General features: G+C 39.8%; 1 protein-coding gene across 1 annotated transcript in view; it reads left to right on the plus strand.

Annotated features, from left to right (window-relative positions):
* BZW2 (basic leucine zipper and W2 domains 2) overlaps positions 1 to 16,773 on the plus strand; it is a 58,644-nt gene extending 41,871 nt beyond the window's left edge. Inside the window, exons 7-12 of the mRNA XM_075050254.1 lie at positions 851 to 960; positions 2,845 to 3,015; positions 3,506 to 3,652; positions 7,946 to 8,084; positions 14,542 to 14,664; positions 16,316 to 16,773. Coding sequence (XP_074906355.1) covers positions 851 to 960; positions 2,845 to 3,015; positions 3,506 to 3,652; positions 7,946 to 8,084; positions 14,542 to 14,664; positions 16,316 to 16,344 — 719 coding nt within the window. The 3' untranslated portion in view covers positions 16,345 to 16,773. The remainder of the gene's footprint in view (positions 1 to 850; positions 961 to 2,844; positions 3,016 to 3,505; positions 3,653 to 7,945; positions 8,085 to 14,541; positions 14,665 to 16,315) is intronic.
* The last annotated feature ends 2,088 nt before the right edge of the window (positions 16,774 to 18,861 follow it).

The following is an 18,861-nucleotide window of genomic DNA, read 5'->3' on the forward strand; positions in this document are numbered from 1 at the left end:
CATAGTATACCATTATCATTGTCACCACCCTCAACAGCACTGTAAATGTTGATATGAGAGTAGCACGGAGAGGCATAACTGGCCTGCTGGCCTCAAGGATGAGCTGGGTCTCCATCTCTGAGACCTTTCAGCTTCCTTCAGCTCCCTGCACTTGCCACTTGCAGCCAAGGAGCTGGAGCAGAGCTGTGGTGGTACTGCTCTAGGAAATAGGTGTGGGGCTAATGGTTTCTTAGCTCCCCTGGGAAAGCTACAGCCAGCAGAGGTAGAGTTCGTTTGATTTAATGCACAAAATACTAAGTTGTGCCTTGAGGAGGGAATTTTTCCCCTTAAAATAGTATTTGTGCCTGGTCCTGCCAGCTACTAAATGCCTCCTAGGAGGATGGGGTACCATCAGTTACCTTGAAGTTGAAAAGTTATTTCACCCTATTCCAGGACTTGCTAAAATGCCCTCTGAAGATACACTTTTTCAGGTCTTATTCCTGACTATCCTTTATTATTTTGTGCCTTCATCTCCTAACTGATTTAACGCATAATTTTTTTCCTTTTGCATTGGACTTGCTCTGTAAATTGGGGAGGTAGGAAAAATAATTGCAAAGAAAATCTTTGAATAATTGAATGGAGATGGTTGACACAGAATGAAAAGATTTTCAAACAATCTAGCATACTTCAGAAAATTAATACTGCATTAAAGAAAAAAATGAGCATTTCAGCTCTACGTGTTTGGTCCTGTTGCCATAAATGTGTTTTCATTCCATATTCTTGTAACCATTCTGTAACCTTGAAATTCTTATAGCTATCTCTAATTCATGTTGAAAATTGCTGAAGCGTGTTTTGTGTTTTTTCTCAACAGGGATTGCAGCCTCTTTTGCTGTAAAGCTTTTTAAAGCATGGATGGCAGAGAAAGATGCCAATTCTGTTACCTCTGCTTTAAGAAAAGCCAACCTTGATAAGAGATTGCTAGTAAGCACAATATATTTTCAATAATCCTTTTCTCTCCTTTGGAAAGAGAAGGAAATAAAATGTAGATGGTATTTTGTTGTAAGCATGTTACTCCCCCTCAGACTCTTAGCATTTTTTGAATATTTTGAATCACAGCAATAGTTATGGCCGTAGCATTGATATGGGTTCAGGAATATTAAATATCACATGTTTTCACATTCTGTCTCTATTTTTCCTGTAGTTAAATGCCTTCTGAAAGACTGTATATAGGGGGCTTGGGAATTGCTTAAACGTTTGGTTTTTTTCTAACCACTGCTAACAAAACACACACCACCAGCAACTGTGCGTGAGGACTTTTATTTTTTTGAAATCTGTTTTACTTTTGTAAATAATAAATAAAGTATAAAGGGTTATGATTAGAATGTAAGTTTCCAAAGCAACAGTGTTTAAATAATACAGCGAAAGCACAGTAAGCTAATTTTCTGCAGCAATAGCCATCTGGGTAGCATAAATGGTCCTGCAGTGGTGACAGCAGACCTGGTAGGAGCAATGCAGGAAGGCTTTCAGCCTTTGGACTCAAAACCTGTGTTCTGAGTTTGTAGCAATGGCCTGAGGTAATTACAGTATATATAAATGTGCAGCAATGTCATGTGCCTTTCTTTCCCAGTGTCTTTCTGAAGATCAATAGTTTTTTTTTAATCCTCAAAAAGATCGCTGCTGTGATAATCCAATCAAATGCACTACATCATGTGTATCACTGTCTGGAGAATTTCGGCAGTATTTCCTGTTTCTACCTCAATAATTTATCATTAGGCAAGAATCTTTCCAAAGTGAAGCAACCTCCCACACCCCTTCATCTCTTCAATTTGTATTTGATTTTAAGAGTCCAAGTCATAAATAATTTGCCATAAAACTGGGAAATGGGCTAATAACACTTTTTTATTAGAGGGGGAAAAAAGCAAACTGCATCTTACTTCTATTTCAAACTTGACTGACTTAAGCTTTCAGCTGTTGACTCATGATGCTGCTGTATTAAAGAACTATAAAGTATCAGATAATGTTGCCTAGTTTAGATGCATTCATGATAGTTTCCTCTTAATCTCATTTTCAGTAAGTATACAGATTGAGGGTCTCTAGCTGCTTTGTTAAAAAAAAAAAAAAGAGTGCTGTCCATCCCACAAAGCATTGTTAGATACCAATAACTGGATGGTAAGCAAATGCCATCCAATCCTTGCCAAGACAGGGCATTTGCTCTAGCAATTTTTAAGAATAATTTTGACTTTTCTAAATAGCTGGACTTTCATAAATCATAGATTGGCTGTGTCTTTGAATTAGAAATGCCTACAGGAGCTAATGTTAACAGTACATAGTGGATTTTGTGATTTTTGTTAAATGATGCATTAGTGGTAATCATTGCTCAGCAGAGTAGCAACATCAGGGCAGGGTGCCTGGGCCATATATGTATTGCTAAGTATATTTTTCTTAAGACGTAAATGTGTGGATGCACTGTGAGGGCATGGTGAATGTGCTTTGCATATAATGGCTTTACCATCTATTCCTTTGTACTTTACCTACAAGACTCTTGGAATCTGGAAAAGGTATAGTTTCTCTGAGGACTATTTTGAGCGACATGTTAAGCTCATAGCTGTTCATAAGTACATGCACTTCATGTGGAGAGGGTGTTAGGATTTTTGCGTAACTGGCCATGATTTTGCCCTCCACTATAATAAAACACAACATTGTGAATGAAGTGTTGACTTTCCCAGTGTTAATACAAGCGTTGACTTTTTTTTTAAGTGCAATACTAGGTAATTCCCACTGTTCATTCTTAAAAAAAGTTCTTTCCATTCTGTCAAGAGTCATACTTGATTATTTATTTAATGGAGAGCATTCCTGTCTTTTTAGGAACTATTTCCAGCCAACCGGCAGAATGTGGACCATTTTGCCAAATATTTTACTGAAGCAGGTCTAAAAGAGCTCTCAGATTTCCTTAGAGTTCAGCAGTCACTGGGGACTCGTAAAGAACTTCAAAAAGAGCTACAAGAACGTCTCTCTCAGGAATGTCCAATTAAAGAGGTAAAGAGTGCAGTATTTACAACTTCTGTTTATATAATAATAGTCAAAGACTTAAATCAACAGTAGGTACAAAGGAACACATAAGCACCTCAAAGATTTCCTCTGTTTTTCTTTAAATTATTTTAATTTATTCATCAGTTCGCTCAGTGCTTAAGACTAAAGCAACAAAGCATCCTCTGGATTTGCAATTGCAGCTGACTATGGGGTTTGGGGTTTTTTGTTCAGTTATACTTGATGAGAATGTATTTCATTTAACTGCATTAACTGCTAGGTTTGAGGGGAAGGACAAAATTTGTAGTCAAGTAATACTAATTTCACTAGATAAAAACATGCTATATGATTCCTTTTTATTATTCTTGTTCTGATTTTGTTTCTTATTACTTCAATACCATGGTGTTATTTGTAAATGACTGCAAGTATTTGGTAAGTCAGCACCATTTCTGTTTGATTGCAAATGTTGCTTAAGACAGCAGTTTATTTCCTGCTCCAGGTAGTGCTTTATGTAAAAGAGGAAATGAAAAGAAATGAGCTACCAGAGCCAGCAGTGATCGGTCTCCTGTGGACCTGTGTCATGAATGCTGTGGAATGGAACAAGAAAGAAGAGCTGGTTGCAGAGCAAGCCCTCAAACATCTAAAGGTGCGTGCATGGGTGAAGAGGGGAAGGGCTGCTGCGAATTGACAGAATACATTCTACAGCTGTCAAGTTTTTGCCTGTTTAAATCCAGGAGATTTAGAGTTTTGAGGGCTGACACTGAGCACACCAAGCATTGTGCATAGTCCCTTCTACTTTAGGCAAATGAATGCAAAATTGAGGTAGTTGAGATTATCGAATGCCCTGAGGCTTACAGTGCAGAGAGCCAGAGCAAACTGAGGCGATCATAGCCCGAGCGCCTCTGTGTTGTGCGTTCTCAGTGCACCGGATCCTGAGAGGCTCCTTGCATTGGGGACAATGGTAAACAAATGCTTAGACTCAGCTCTGCTCAGACCTGACTAGTAAGCCTGCAGGAAGTGCCTTTGCAATGTCTTTGCCAGAAGCAAAGAAATTTTGGGAGCATGGTGAGGCAGCACCTGTGCTGGCTTTACACAGAGCTGATTAGATCCAGGTAGGACTGCTGAGCTCAGAATCTGTGAAATGGTTGTTGCCGATGCTGACTGTGGGAGCTGGATACTCAGCAACTTGTCAACTAATAAGCCAGGAGCTGGCTTGAGAGCATGTGCACTGTATAGTGTGGTTACTCTCTGATCCAGGTACTGTCCTTGTGGATGAGAGAACTGAATGCATAGAAAGACAGGCCGTAGTTTGCAAAGTGATGACAGATTGCAGTATAACAGTTGCATGTTGGTACAAAAACTCTTATGACTTTGAAGTGGGAAGAAAACCCAAAACCTAAAAACAATGCAGAGGCATGGGAGCCATTACTGTGGTTGGTATTCCTCATCTAAGTCTAAAGGAATTGTGCAGTGCAGGACACTTGAACTGAGAACAGAGGCAGAGAGGCTTTCCAGCAGAATTAGTCCTTTTAAGCTGGTAAACCATGAGCAAGAGAATACTCCCTTATAGCCAGGGCTGCGAAGATTTGCCCTAAGACAGAAGAATATCTTTACGGTAAATTGAATCTTAAGCTTCATTGAATTCCTTTCTTCTTCATATTGGATGCCTCTCCATACTTGGAGTTCCCACATTTGTTTAGCTCCTACTTCTGCTGTCCTTTCATCTGAATTTGGTTTCCCAATCAGTCATCCTAGAAATGTAGCTGCTTGGGATCTTGTGTAGTCTTTGATGGTAAAACTGAATGCCTTGAAGTCTTCTCAAGCAACCCAAATAGCAGTAGAAAGATGAGATAGTTTCCAGAAGGAGGAGAGAAATTGTTTTTCTTGTTCTTTTGATGGAAAAATTGATCATATCTCTTTGACTTGTAACAGAGTATCCATTGACATTTATTGCCTAGTACTGCAGGGCAAGTTAACAAACACTTTTTGGAATATTTTAACATTGGGAAAAGAGAAACATAGCTGGCTTTGTGCAAATATTGTTGACTGGATGCTCAGGTCCATGCATCTCACTGACCAAAGCCATCAGTTATGTATGTAGCCCCACTAAATTAGGTAAGGTATCTTGCTTATGTAAAATGGGCATCTTTCTAGCTACATCCACTGTCTAAAAACAGGGCAAATTTGTATGGGGTATTTACTATTTACCCTTACAGGTAAGATTTTAACAGAAGCAGTAGGAATAGAAATTTAGACTTTGCTAGCTGCTGCTTTACATTTCAGTGTTCAAAAATGAACAGCATTTGTTTCACATCCTTCCTCTATGGGTAGGTAGAGACAGGTCTTGCTCTCTTTGGTCTCTCAGCTGACACAATGTGTGAGCCAACTCCAGAAATCAGATTAATGCTGTTAGCATGACACAGAGTGTAGTTCCTGTGCCCTCCTGTGTGTCGACATGCCCTGAAAAAATCATGGATTTGTTTCGCCCTAGTGGCATGAGTCAGGATGCGTATGAATACATACATGACATGGGACATGCCAGGTGGTGGGATTTATTCTTGTATGGCTGTACCTGATGGGTAACTTTCACAAAGCACACTTCCCAAAGCTTTGACATCTGGGTACCAGTCTCTTGAATTTATTAGATTTCTTTCGGTAAGCTGTATACAAGAGACCCCTGAAAAGACATGTCAAGGCACAGAATATTGACCTAGTTTACAGTTCTTAATGAGCTTAACTGGATGAGCGGCTTCCTAATGGATGTGGTCGGCAGGCATGAACCAGTAAATGCCACGTGTGCCATCCGCACGGCAGGACTGGCAGGAGCTGAACTCTGGAGGAGACAGGGCGAGCTGTTAAACGCTGAATCTTACAAGATAAGCTCTTCATTGTCCCAGTGACCTCACTCTGACACTGGGGCTTAGCCCCTGGGCCACCTCCAGCGCAGAGACCAGATGTTCCCCTGGGAGGCGAGGATCCTCCAGACAATTTGCACCACAGGACAGGCAAGGCTGTGGTGTGAGCTTTATGACACTGCGGCTGCTGACCTGCTGCTACCAAACCTGAGGCAAATGGAAAATAATGCCACTTAGCTCAGCCAGCAGTGAGAGGAAGCTAATTTTATGGTTCCTTAGTCAGACAGACACTTGTGAAACTTATAATTGTAAGACTGTACCAGTTGAGGAGTGAGAGGGGAATGGGAAGGGAGTCAGTCAGATGTGGCAAAATGAAGGTGTCTTACTTCTAAACTGAACAGATAGGGGTTTTATTATAAATTACTTAACGCTTACAGACCGCAGCACTTGACAAACCTGTGGATGGGAGTGGGTTCTGCTGAGGCTATTAAATAAACGAGCTGCAATGTATATTGCCCTGCCTCCCTGCAACTTGCCTAGATACCAGCAGCATGCCTTTAAGGGCCAAAAGGGGAAAAAGAGGGAGCCTTGCGACCCAAAGCCTGCACAAGTTTTGCAGTGTTTTTACCAAAACAGTAACGTTGTTTCTAAAGATGTGGCTATACTTGCCAGAAGTGGAAAACCTCAACCTCTGGTGTTAGCTACATCTAGTAATTTCGCATAGTTACTTTGTAAGGGAGTTTCTTCCAGAAGTAACAATACCGTCTGCCTGCCTAGCTGCTCTTGTTACAGCTGCTGTGTGGTTTCTTGCTCTTTCTTTGAATTAATAGCTGATAATTATTTTGGAAAAGAGATTCTGGCCCAACCTTTCAAATTTCAGTTGATTTTCATGCTTTTTAATGTTGGTGTTTTTTGCATGGATCATGTTGAATAAAAACCTCAGTATTTAGCCTCTTGTAGAGAAGTCCTGAAGTGTATGTGCTTTTGAACGTGTCCATCAGTGCTGCTGGTGATGGATGGTTGGTTACCTGGCTGCATCCATTGGCAGCCCTGGTCGCACAGACCAGAACTCTGCAATATGAGGCCATTGCAAATCCAGATGAAAAATGCCAAACTGAGAGCATTGCTGAAAATTATGAAGAAAGGCTGAGCTGATCAGTGCAAGAACAATTTAAATAGCAACCTTAATGTACATTTGGCTGGGGGCTCTCAAGATCAAGGGTAATTTGTCTTCCCTTCAGCTCTGAAAAATGCTCTTAATATTACCTTAAATTTAAGATTGCAGTCTTAGCTGAACTTGTCACAGGCTAAGAAGAAAGGAAATTGGAGAGATACGGATATAAACACTGTAGTTTTTAAGGAGAGAGTGAACAGGATATGGTTCCATAATGTAATTTTTAATGTGAAGATCCGAACTAAGAGGAAAAAAATTGCATAACAAAAAAGTTTTTGCTTTATCTTTTATTATATTAATAAACTCCAGGAAAAGACAATGAAATGTACTGCTGCTGTCTTGTCAGAATAACATTAGTAGTTAATGCTGCGCTTTGAAGACATTACTGTTTACCAAAGCAAAGGTTGTCATGATACTCTGATGGTGATAATGAGAAAAAATACTGATGATTGATCACAGTTAACCTGAAATAATGAAATTTAATTCAATTTCCTGGGACTTCTGAAACCTCTGTGAAACTAGAGATTTGTATTTTCATGCACTTCATCCTTGGGCGTCTTATGTTATGAACATCAATAAAGCATCACTTATGAATCGGCAGCATACTACCTTGTGAAATGTATGAACAGCAGTATTCTAAGATATGGACTTTATAAATTGATTTTAAAAAATCCAGTATCTATAAGTGGTATTGAATTTTAGCTCACAGCATGCAGCACATCTTACAAAAGTGCATAGACATTTATGTATATGCATTGTATGTGTTTAAATACAAGTAGCAAGTAAATCTAAGGTTTCAGTGAAACAGATTTTCAGGGGTGAAATTCATGATGCATACATTAAAAAATTTTATTTGTTTATTTTCAGTATACTGACATGCATTTTGTTTTTTGCCCTCTCTTCCTTTCAGCAATATGCCCCCCTGCTTGCTGTGTTCAGCACTCAAGGCCAGTCAGAGTTGATTCTTCTCCAGAAGGTGCAGGAGTACTGTTATGACAACATCCACTTTATGAAAGCCTTTCAGAAGATAGTGGTACTCTTTTATAAAGGTAAAAGTCTCTATCCACTGTTGTATATTATGCGTGGATTCTCTATGCCAACCACTCACCTATGATGTAATAGGAAACAGACATTCTCTGGGTATTGCATATGAGAAAGTTGTGCTGGAATTGAACTCTGAAATACCTTATGCTTTGATAGTTCAAAGGAGCATGTGGCAGCAGTAAAAGCCGAAACAAGCCCTTCTCTCTCTGTTGCATTTATCCTGTAGTCAAGAAGCAAGAGCAGGATCCAAGCACCATCCACAGTCTGTTCAAGTGAAGTTTAGTCCTTGTATAAAACCAGTTCTAGGAAGACATTTCTATAAATTGCCACCAGATTTAAAAAGTAGAGTAGAGCTTGGTTTTAAGAAACCTTGGAAGTGCAAACCCTCTTGGCAGGAAGATTTTTCAGGGTTGGTTTGGTTTTAGTTTTTTTTGTTACTCCCTCCCTGCCAGAAGGAGCTTTCCTTATTCTTCTTTCCCTTTTCCTTTCCCTGCCAATTTCTTGCAGGTGCCATAGTTTGAGGGATTTAATTTTTATTGTGAAGTTGACTCCTTTGCACGTTTATTCTGATTGGGTTGTCATAGAGACTAATGGTCTTGCACTGCGTGTGATGGGTGGGTGCCAAACAGTTTGTTCTGACATTCTTGCTATAAATAGTTGAAGGAGAAAAATCAGCAGGAGTAGAAACCCAATAGTGATCTTTGTTCACCCTGTTGTGCCCAGGTACATGTTCAAGGCAAACAAGTTCAGACTGTTAAAATAATTTCATGGCTTCAGAAGGCAGAAGTAAGTGAATCATGTGGATTTATTTCCATCCTTGCGTCAATGTAGTGTGGCCTCAGTGATCAAATGCAAAAGCAATACACCTTGTCCCTCTGTCCTCAAATTCTGCAATTTGTAAATGCTATTAATGACTGGGGACAAACTTGAAACTTCAACCTGCAGCAAGCACTTCATTCACTTTTCTTTGGAAAAGCAAATTCACTTTGGACATGGTGAATGAGTGCCGTAACTGCTATGCACTCAGACCATAAGTGATGGTTAAACCGGAAATACTCTTGTGTAGGCCTCCCTTCAAAATTTTTGTAAATACATTACTGTGTTAGCCTGCAAGAGCAACCCTGACATTCCAAATTATTACAAAAAAGAAAATAAATCACTAAATTGTACATTAAACTTAATGTGCTCCAAGAACCCAGGTCCCATCTACTCTGCTCACCCCACATGCTCTTGTTCTGACTCTGGAGATGTACTCGGGCAGGCTTGTTAGGAAGGATGAGAAGCCTCAGCACTACAGGTGCTGCAGTATTGTTTAGGATTTGCATGATGTCTAGAAGAGTGTTTGGAGCTACCATATGGTCTGTTGGTGGAAGCCGTGAGTTCAGCATGTCCAGCATGTGCATTACTCACCATGCCCGTGTTCCTGCCTGGAATGTCTCGAGCAGGCATGCTGGAGCACCTGCCTCTGCCATCTGATGCAGTCAAGCGGTGGCACAGCTGCCAGCCCTTCCTGGCCCTGTTTAGGCTGAAGCTGGATCTGCCCTCTTTGGCAGGCTTACTGCTGCCTACTAGCAACTGCTCGCCTAACTTTACAGCCGCTAGCTACAGGGCCCTTCTGAGTGCTGGACGCAGTAAGGAAGTCATCAGCTCCATCTATTTAAGGCGGCTTTGGAGTTGAACAGTGTCTGTTAGGTAAGGACATGCTACTGTGTCAACCAGCGAAGATTCTGGGAGTGCTAGTCCTCCAATTCCTGTTTCTCCCACATGATGTTAACAAGCTTTAGCAGCTCATGGCTTTGGCTTGTTCAGAGCCATGCTGCCTGCCTCTGCTTCATTTCAGTGCTGGTAGATTCCACCATCTTCTCCCTAGTTCATACCTATCCACTAGAAACAAACCATCAAGGCTTTTTAGAGACATACACTTTATTGTAGATAAGTTGCAGATGACAGCATTATCTTCTGTTTCCTGATAGTCAAGGAGAACAGCCCCCAAAAGCTATTAATGACTGTGTTGGTGGTGAAGGAACAGCAGATGCCCACGTTCCCCTTTCTGTAGTGCTTCAAGTGTAACCTGCACAGGATCTGGAGAGGTTTCAGGGTACCTAATGAACTTTTTCTACTGACAAATAAAAGCATGTGAATTATCTGTGGATGGGCAGACAGAAATGCAGCTAGCTACCAGCATGAATGTGGACAGTTTATTGCTTATTACTCATTATGAGGGAGTGCTTCCTGGGCATAAAAATAGTCATCAGTGATGATAGGCACCAAATGCCACTCATGCTTTGACAAATTTAGTTCTATGACTACTCTTATCAGCATGTCCAACATCTTGCATTTAAATCCTTGCCATATTTCCACCATAAAATAGTCCTTGGATTACTTTCCTGGGAATTACCCAGAAATACCTAAACTTATTAACAAGAACAGTGGGGCTTATTAGCACCTAGAATGTCTTGAAAGTCTGTGTTCTTTTTTAAATTTTTTTCTTATTCTGTCTCTAAACAAGGAGGAATATCCACTTTTCCCCCAGTGAAAGCCCAAGCCCTGGTTTCCCTTACATGGTAGCAGCTTCTTACCGGCTTGTAGGTATAATCTGCAAAAGCAGTTCTGTAGTCAGTTAAAGCTTGGTTGAAATTATTATTATTACTATTATTATATCATCTTTGTGTTCCTGGTACAGTATAGAGAAAAGTAAGCTGTACAGTTCTTTTCTGCTCCCTGGCTATGATGTTGCTTCTCTGGTTATCACTTAAAGCCAGTGCAATTGTAAATCCGCCGGCTGCATTTTGACCAACAATCTAAAGGCCAATTGCAGAATAAGAATTACTGAATTCTTCTGAGTAACACGTAATAAGTTTGCCAGCCTCCTTGCTAGTTATGCTTGCACTGTAAGATGTATGTTGGTTTTTAGTCCATTACATGTTGCAGTGTGTCCCTTAACTGTGGGTAAAATAAGCATTATTAGATTACATGCAGTATATCATATTCACTTGCAGAATCTCTTTTCTTTTAGTTTGGGTCCAACCTGGAAATTTCAAATGGGAAAACTTGATGCTATTGAAATTAATAACCATTCCTTTCATAAGGATCAGAATTTCACCCTTTGAACAGCAAACACCCTTAGCAGGCACAAAGCTTCTGTGTACTTTTGCATTAGAATTCAAGACAACATTTACAAAATACTAAAAAAAAAAATAAATCACAAGTACATGTGTAGTAGTACTCTGGTTTGCAGCAGCATAATTAGGCCTCAGAGATACTTTTCTGCAGTACAGCGACGTTGTAACCAAACGACGCAGACTGTCTTCTCAAACACTGCAGGAATCCTACGCTTACGAGAACTGAATCTTCAAGTTCCACTCGATACACAGGTTTTGTTTTTTGATGGAACACAATTATCTTTAAATATCTTCATTATTCAAGTACTTTCTTTTGGTACTGGATGCAAAATTTTCCCAGAAATACAAACAAACAAAAAAAACCAAACCATGAAGACCGTAACTGTACTGTGGGTGATATTCCTTGCATTGAAAGAGCCCTTGCCTTAAGGCTCTTTCCTCCCAACAGTTAGCTGCAATAGAGTTGAATTTTGCAGATTGATGGACTGTGATGACAGCTGACAGGGTGTACTTTTTTTCCCTTTACTGCCGATGGCTATGCAGTTTGAGTTGAAAGCAGAAATTCATTCGAACTGGGCGATTTGGTACAAAACTGAGACCAGAACTTCAAGTAACTTTCTAGTTAACCCTGCAGTAAAGGCACTGGGTTCTTCAGTCTCTCTGCTCTGCAGCTTCTCCCTTTCATGAGGGACGTCCCTGGAGGCTCTCACCGTGGGTGGTTTGAGTGGCAGTTGGCTGCACCTGCAGGAAAACCAACTCTCTCGGGCTAACATCACCTGGGACTGCAGTGAAAATGATGTGCACACACCCACAAACCACAGTGTTCAGCTTCAGCTGTTAAAATATATCTATAATCAACTTTAATGAGGAATAACTATATATATATACAAAATGAATCATTCCTTACCTCCTGCGGTCCCCCCCCAGTGTTCCCATTGCTTCAAAGCAACCTAGAGGTATGATTAACTACACCCTGTCCTGCATGATTGTTTAATTGAGCATGTCTGTGCTGACAGGAGAATATCATCTCTTATGAGCACTGGAGGCATGAATGTATTACAAATAATATTGCTTATAAATGAAAGGAGAGTTGCAGTTGTCCTTTTTGTAGTTGAATGCATTTTGTTCTTCTCTGTTAGTGTAGGAGGCTTACTGCTATGGAGTTATATGCAGGCAAATTTTTCATCCACCTAACTTGAGAATGTTTTAATCTTCAAGGCATACAGTGAGATTACATGCTGCTATTACCAGGTTTGGGGGAGGGATTGAGAAGTTCCCCCTTCCTCTTTGGCAATAAACCCACTGAGCTTACAGTCTGCAAATCAAAAAAAAAGAAACTTAAATCCTATTACTCTTGGGCTGAGATATGCACCTACCTGGAGGCACTTCCTTGTACAGTGGACTGTAATGCAGCAACAGGCAGCTGCTTCTATACAGCAACTTCGTATTTTTAAATGTCCACAATGCCCAAGAGCTAGCTTGAGTCCTGGGAGGGGATTGCTCTACTCTTCCTCCCTGCCCCCAAAATCTTTCCTGATTTTCATTGCCTGTCCCTAAGGATCATAATAAGTGTCACACCCTGAGTAATTCTGCAGATGTAGTCGTGTGAACTTCAGGACTCTGTGGTGAATGTAAGCTCTTTACATGCAAGGATTAAACTGCAGTTTTGTGAGAGTCTGTGTGAAATATTTTCATGTTTGCTAAATGAAAATCCTGATTTGTTAAATGCTGTAATGCGTTTGAGCTGCTGCTAAAGACTACTGGCAAGTATTTAATAACATGTTTGAAACCTCTTCCTAAGCTCCAGTGCTTCTGTTACATTGGACAAAAAGTTCATTGTGGTGGGTTGTGATTTCAGGAAGATACGGCTTTATGTGCCACTTGTAGGGTTCACTAAGTGCAATTTTAGGTGTACTGAAAAAAGCCCAGAGCCAGTGCAGTCCTGTTTTCCCTGCATTTTCAGCTTACCAGGAGTTGCAGAAAACTGCAGAAGAGGTTTTATTTTGGAAAAGTGTCTGAGACAAGGTAAATTCCAGTCACACACACTCACTAAATTCCAAATTTTCAGGGAGACTTCATATTCAGTTACTGTTGGATGTCTTGGGATAGTTTTGATTAAGTTCAAATGTATCCCTGATTGCTTCCATCTGTTTATTATTCAACGGCATATGTGAAATGTGTCTACTCTGTCTCATTTGATGAGATGCTTTGGGGTTTTGGTGCCATTTATTTCAGTTTGCCTTCTTCCCTGCCACATCTGCTATAAACTTTAGGCTGAAGTGAAGGTGGTGGTCAGGGTTGGCACTTCAGCCAGCCAATACCCAATGGGTGAGAAGGCACTGAGGAGCTCAAGGAAGCAGTGAAGAACTCAACATAAATGTGTTGATTTTGCAGAACAAGGGAGAGTGGTTTGTTCAAAGACAAAAAGAATGGAAATTTTAATGGGATGTAGGAAGTTGTCTTTAGTCTTTTTATAGAACAAATATAGAAGATTTTTTTGTTGTTGTTCTTGCCTCTTGCATTATGTAACTGCCAAAATGCTGTTGTGGATCCCAGATTTTGCCTCCACAGCCATCAATTACTGAGATACTTGGCTTGGCTGGATCGCAGGAGCTTTGTTCCTGGGGCTAGAGGTCTGTTGCTAGACCTCAATTTGCATCTGTTGGAAACAATAAGTGTCCTTGCTGTTTATTAGGATTTCTTTATTCTGAATCATACTCAGCCTTACGTTCCCTCACTGACAGTTATTTTGTTCTTGATGCTTGACATAAAAATGTCAGCCGTGCTGTCCATCTGAGCTGGTCCCTTAAAATGGGTGGTCGGAATAGTGACCTTAAAACTTATTAGCTAAAACCAATATAAAACTTTAGGGACAACTGATTGCAAAAAATCCCTACTGGCTGTCTTTTAACTGTTCAATCAGGAGGTGTCTGTCACTTCAGGTTTCTAGAACCATGTTCTGTGATCCAACAGCAAGAAAAAACATGGTATTTCTTATTGTGGTAATTTCTAAGATGTGCAGACCAATTTTTTTATCCAACCATCTTATGTGGTGTATTTAAAGCAGATGAATAGAGAACTGTCCTTTACAGAAGCACAATATTTGGTACTTTATTTTAAATCTAATGCATTACACATTTTATTGCATCTGGAATCCATTATATGCATCAGATATTCTGTAGTTATAGCCTAATACAGTTCATGCAAAGCTTGTTCCACTGCGATCATATTAACTTACTTCATGCTGCCTTTAAAAAAAATCTTTCTTCTCTCATGTTGAAAATTTGCTAACCTCTAAAAAATACATTGACTTTTTTACAAACACTGATCTGTATTTCAGCTGATGTTCTGAGTGAAGAAGCTATCCTCAAGTGGTATAAAGAAGCGCATGTTGCTAAAGGCAAAAGTGTTTTTCTTGACCAGATGAAGAAATTTGTGGAGTGGCTGCAAAACGCTGAAGAAGGTAAAGGTTCATTTAAAGAACTATGGTAGTCTCTTTGCAAATCAAATTTATTTTTTTCAGATTTTAGTTGTCATAGGCATATGAAGTGTACAGACTTAGAATAGAAAACAGCAGGCGTGACTGCTCCAAATTGTTTCCATCCATGCCCAAGCCTAACAACACTTGCTGCTTTTTAACGTTTGTTGTGTCCTTATGAAGTCCTTAAGCCATCAGGTACCACTTGTCTGTAGATAAGCTCTTTAAGCTTCTGCAGGGAGGAATGCTGCACTGATGACAGCGTGAAGTACCTTGGTGTTAGCATATGCAACCTAACAGTTTTCTGTATCAGTGCCTTTTCTGCTATTATCATCTGTACCAGTGACATGAACTGACATGAACATAGCAATAAGCCTTCCTGTGCTACTGCAGTTGAAATTGCTTTTAGCTGAATGATCAGGCTAAGATATCTGGTCTGTATTTGCTGCTTTAAGACCATTACTGGGGATGGGAACTAGTTTCTTTAGTCCCTAACTTCCGTTTTTTCTTACATTCTGCATAGAAAATTAGTTTGGTTTGTACTGAATATATAAGTTATCTTTTTTGGCTTGAAAAGGAGTTCCAAATCAGTTGGAAAGATCAATCCATGTGTAATAGATACGGATATAATTATTAGTGTTCATTTGCATCCATTTAATGTAATTGATTTTAGAAATTTGGAGGGAACACATAGTAATGCTAAGCAGCAGATAAGACTTTGCAGCAATTCACATATGCAGGTAGCAGCATAAAAATGGTAGCTAATTTCATACTTGAGACTGGACTAGCAATCTTGGTCTAATTAAGCATTTTTTCCCCTTTTAATCTTCTGCTTGTATGCCTTTCTGTTGCTCTTTATTTTTATCCTTTCCTGCATGTCCCCTCTGCCAGATGTCCTTAATTACAAAGTCCAGTACAAACGGAGACAAAATGTTGCTGTAAGAACACGCAGATCATGTTTGCTCTGAGAAATCTGATCTAATGTGTAATATTTGTTGGCAGCAAGCCCTTTCCTGTCAGGTGAACACAGACAGAAATACAACATGATGCAAAGTAGCTTTAGGTGACAAAAACACCATGTATGTTCCTATCTCTAAATTACTTCTGCTTCTACTTCAAAATTACTTTTATTGTATGCTATACAAATCATAAAAAAATTCGTACAGACTTTATACCTGCTGTAGGGATATGCCTTTCTAGATAGGCTGTATGATGCTGATGATTGGTATTTGCAGAGCAAATAGTTTAAAGGGTGCTTCCTGGATGATAGCAGCACAGCCTATTCATAGAGATTAGAAGAGAGAGCAAATAATGCTGATCCTCAGCTCAGATACGCATTGCATGCCTGTGCAGATGAGGACCAGAATAATTCATAGTGATCTGGTTAAAATTCTAGTGACAGATGTATAAATGAAGACCTCCACCAAGGAGAGTAGCAGACTAGATCTTCGTCTTCTGAAGCAGTGTATTTCTTTCCAGCTAACTATTTAATCTGCCAACCTTTCCTAGGAAATACTAGGTGTGATGAAAATTTTCATTTGAATTTTGGAAGGATATCTTGTTATTTTTATAGAATTGCTTGCATCACTGTCCTTGTGCAACCTACATGAAGTGTTTTACTTTCTTTTTCTTCTAGAGTCGGAGTCTGAAGGAGAGGAGAACTGAGACGGTTTAACAAAGCACAGTCTCAATCTAGGTTAATGCCAAATGCGCTTGGGAATGCTGTACTGTTCAAGCAAAGAGGCTTTACTTCAGTGTCATACAGAAAACTATAGGCTAGGCTTTCCTTTTGTTTAGAAGAAAAAAGGTTTTTAATGGAGCCCTGAGGCATTAGATGCTTTACTTGGGACTCTACCTCTGGCTCATTGTACACTAACTTAGGCAAAGACATTCAGCAAGGAGCCATATAGAAAAAGTGAAATGAAATACTTTATGGACTCCTTTTTATTAACGGTCTTTTTCAGGTACTATGGTATATGAACACTCCAATTTCTGTTTATAGAACCGTTTGGTCTGTGTTTGTAGCTCAATATTGGCTTGTGTATGTGATTTGACACCACCACATTTTTTTGAATAAATGGCTTTTATATCTTAGTTTCATGGTGTTAGTGTGTATCTTTTCTAAATTTGGTCTGCTAAAGTTTTTATGATTCTTCAAGTGAAAATTACACAAGAATGTCAAGAGACTGTTTTCATACTTCTTAATCACAAAATTGGCATCCATAGTTAATTGGGATCACTGTTAATCTTTATTCCCATATTTCTGTATAACTTTGGACAGATTAACCAGATTCCAAAGCAAATGTTGATTCATTCAATTTATTAAGTCAAAATGTACAGCAACAAATCTGTAGAGTCCCAGTTTTGAATGTACAAAATTGATGCAAACGATAAGTAGAATAATATGCTGTTCTTAGTTCAGACTACACTCAGTTATTGGTGATGACTAAATTTTGCAAGAAAAAAGATCTCATTTTAGAAGCATTAGCTTCAAAACACGCATGACTAGAAGTCATTACATGTGAAATCTGAAATTTATTTACATCAGCATGATGTTACAATTAAATATTTGACTGAAATACATAAATGAATACATAAACTTCTCAAGACTCATCCTACTTTCTTTAGTATTCCCCTTGTGCCTTGATGTGATGCCATTTACAATTCCAGTGCCTGGGACCTGGTTAGGATGTTGCATAAATAGAGCCAATGTGCAGGTTTGTACATGCATGCAAGTCTCAAAACCCAAGCCCAGAGCTAGAGGTCTGATGTTGTGGGAATACTCAGCCAGCACTCGGGATCAGAGTTCCTGGAATCCTGTGTTGTGCCTCATGGATGTGAACTCAACAGCAAAGGTCCAGTGCAGCACCATCTCCCAGCTTGCACTTTTTTTCACACAGCAGTTGATCAGGTAACAGTTGCTGCCATTTTATTTCTCATAGGTCTGGTTACTTTGGAAGTAGACTTCTCCTGCCCCACTCTCCTCTTTGCTGTCCATGCCTCTGACCATGCTGGTGGCCCTGAATGACTAGGGCAGCGAGTCAGCTTGCTGATACATCACAGCACTCCAGTTCATCTTCTCTTTAAGAATATGTTACTTAAAACACTCTGCATCCTTCCCTTAGAGTTAAATCCACATGAAATATGAGTGATTGGATGAGTAAGGTTTAGAAAAGACAGGCTTGTATTCTTACAGGGGGAAAAACACGAAACAGTATAATTAACTAAAGAAGTGGTATATTTTGTCACTAGAAACCAGTAAGTTAACAGACAGTACAGATTTTTCTCTGGAAAAGTCAACACTTCAGGCAAGCCACAGATCATATGGTTGTAAATGTCTTGTCTCAATATGTATCTAGCTTTACTGGAAACAGCACAGAGCAAGTGGAAATCAAGTGCTGTTGAATGCCAGCTTTCCATCTAGAACAGCATTTATTTTTGTAACAGGTATTGATCTTTGGAAGGGGAAATATGTCATGTGGGTATTTCCAGTAACTTAGAGGAGACAGTAAGATAGTCATACTATAAAGCAGAATTGATGCATTAGCTGCATGCTTTCCATTTCAGTCCTTGTTACTACAGAAAATAAATTTGCCAGGCACTACTGACCTGGAACCCTCTGTTCACAAACTCTGCAGCTGTGAAGTGGTAGTATTGAGTCGTTATTGATACAGACCCACTATTGCTGGAAACATTTCAAATTCAAAATAGCGGTTTTCTAAGGTACTAATGAATATTCAGTTGGGTGTACGTAAAACTACTTTTATGTATAATCTAAAACTCAGGCTGATTTCAAAGGTGCTGATCCAGAATAACGTGCAGAGGACACCATGAACTGCGTCCGCAGTGAGACTGCCAGGGCAGCCGGACAAGGCTGGCTGCAGGCTGGCCGGGCCATCTGCTGGAGAGAGAAATCATCGTCAGCAGCAGGCACTTTGTGGCAAAAGGCAGCAAGTCTTGGATGCTGGATACGTCTGTGTCCTCAGCATACAGCAGATATAAGCAAAGCGCTCTCATGCTCAGTGGGATCCCCTTCACTGAAGTTCAAGTACCTACAAGCCAGGCACCCCTCGAGTTGGGCTCAATGATTCTTATGGGTCCCTTCCAACCTGAGATATTCTATGATTGCTGATGCGGTTGTCCCAGGTTTCATTTTATAGATGATGTGTTGGAGAGAAATTC

This window comes from Buteo buteo, chromosome 2, assembly GCF_964188355.1.
Source record: "Buteo buteo chromosome 2, bButBut1.hap1.1, whole genome shotgun sequence".
Classification (NCBI taxonomy): domain Eukaryota; kingdom Metazoa; phylum Chordata; class Aves; order Accipitriformes; family Accipitridae; genus Buteo; species Buteo buteo.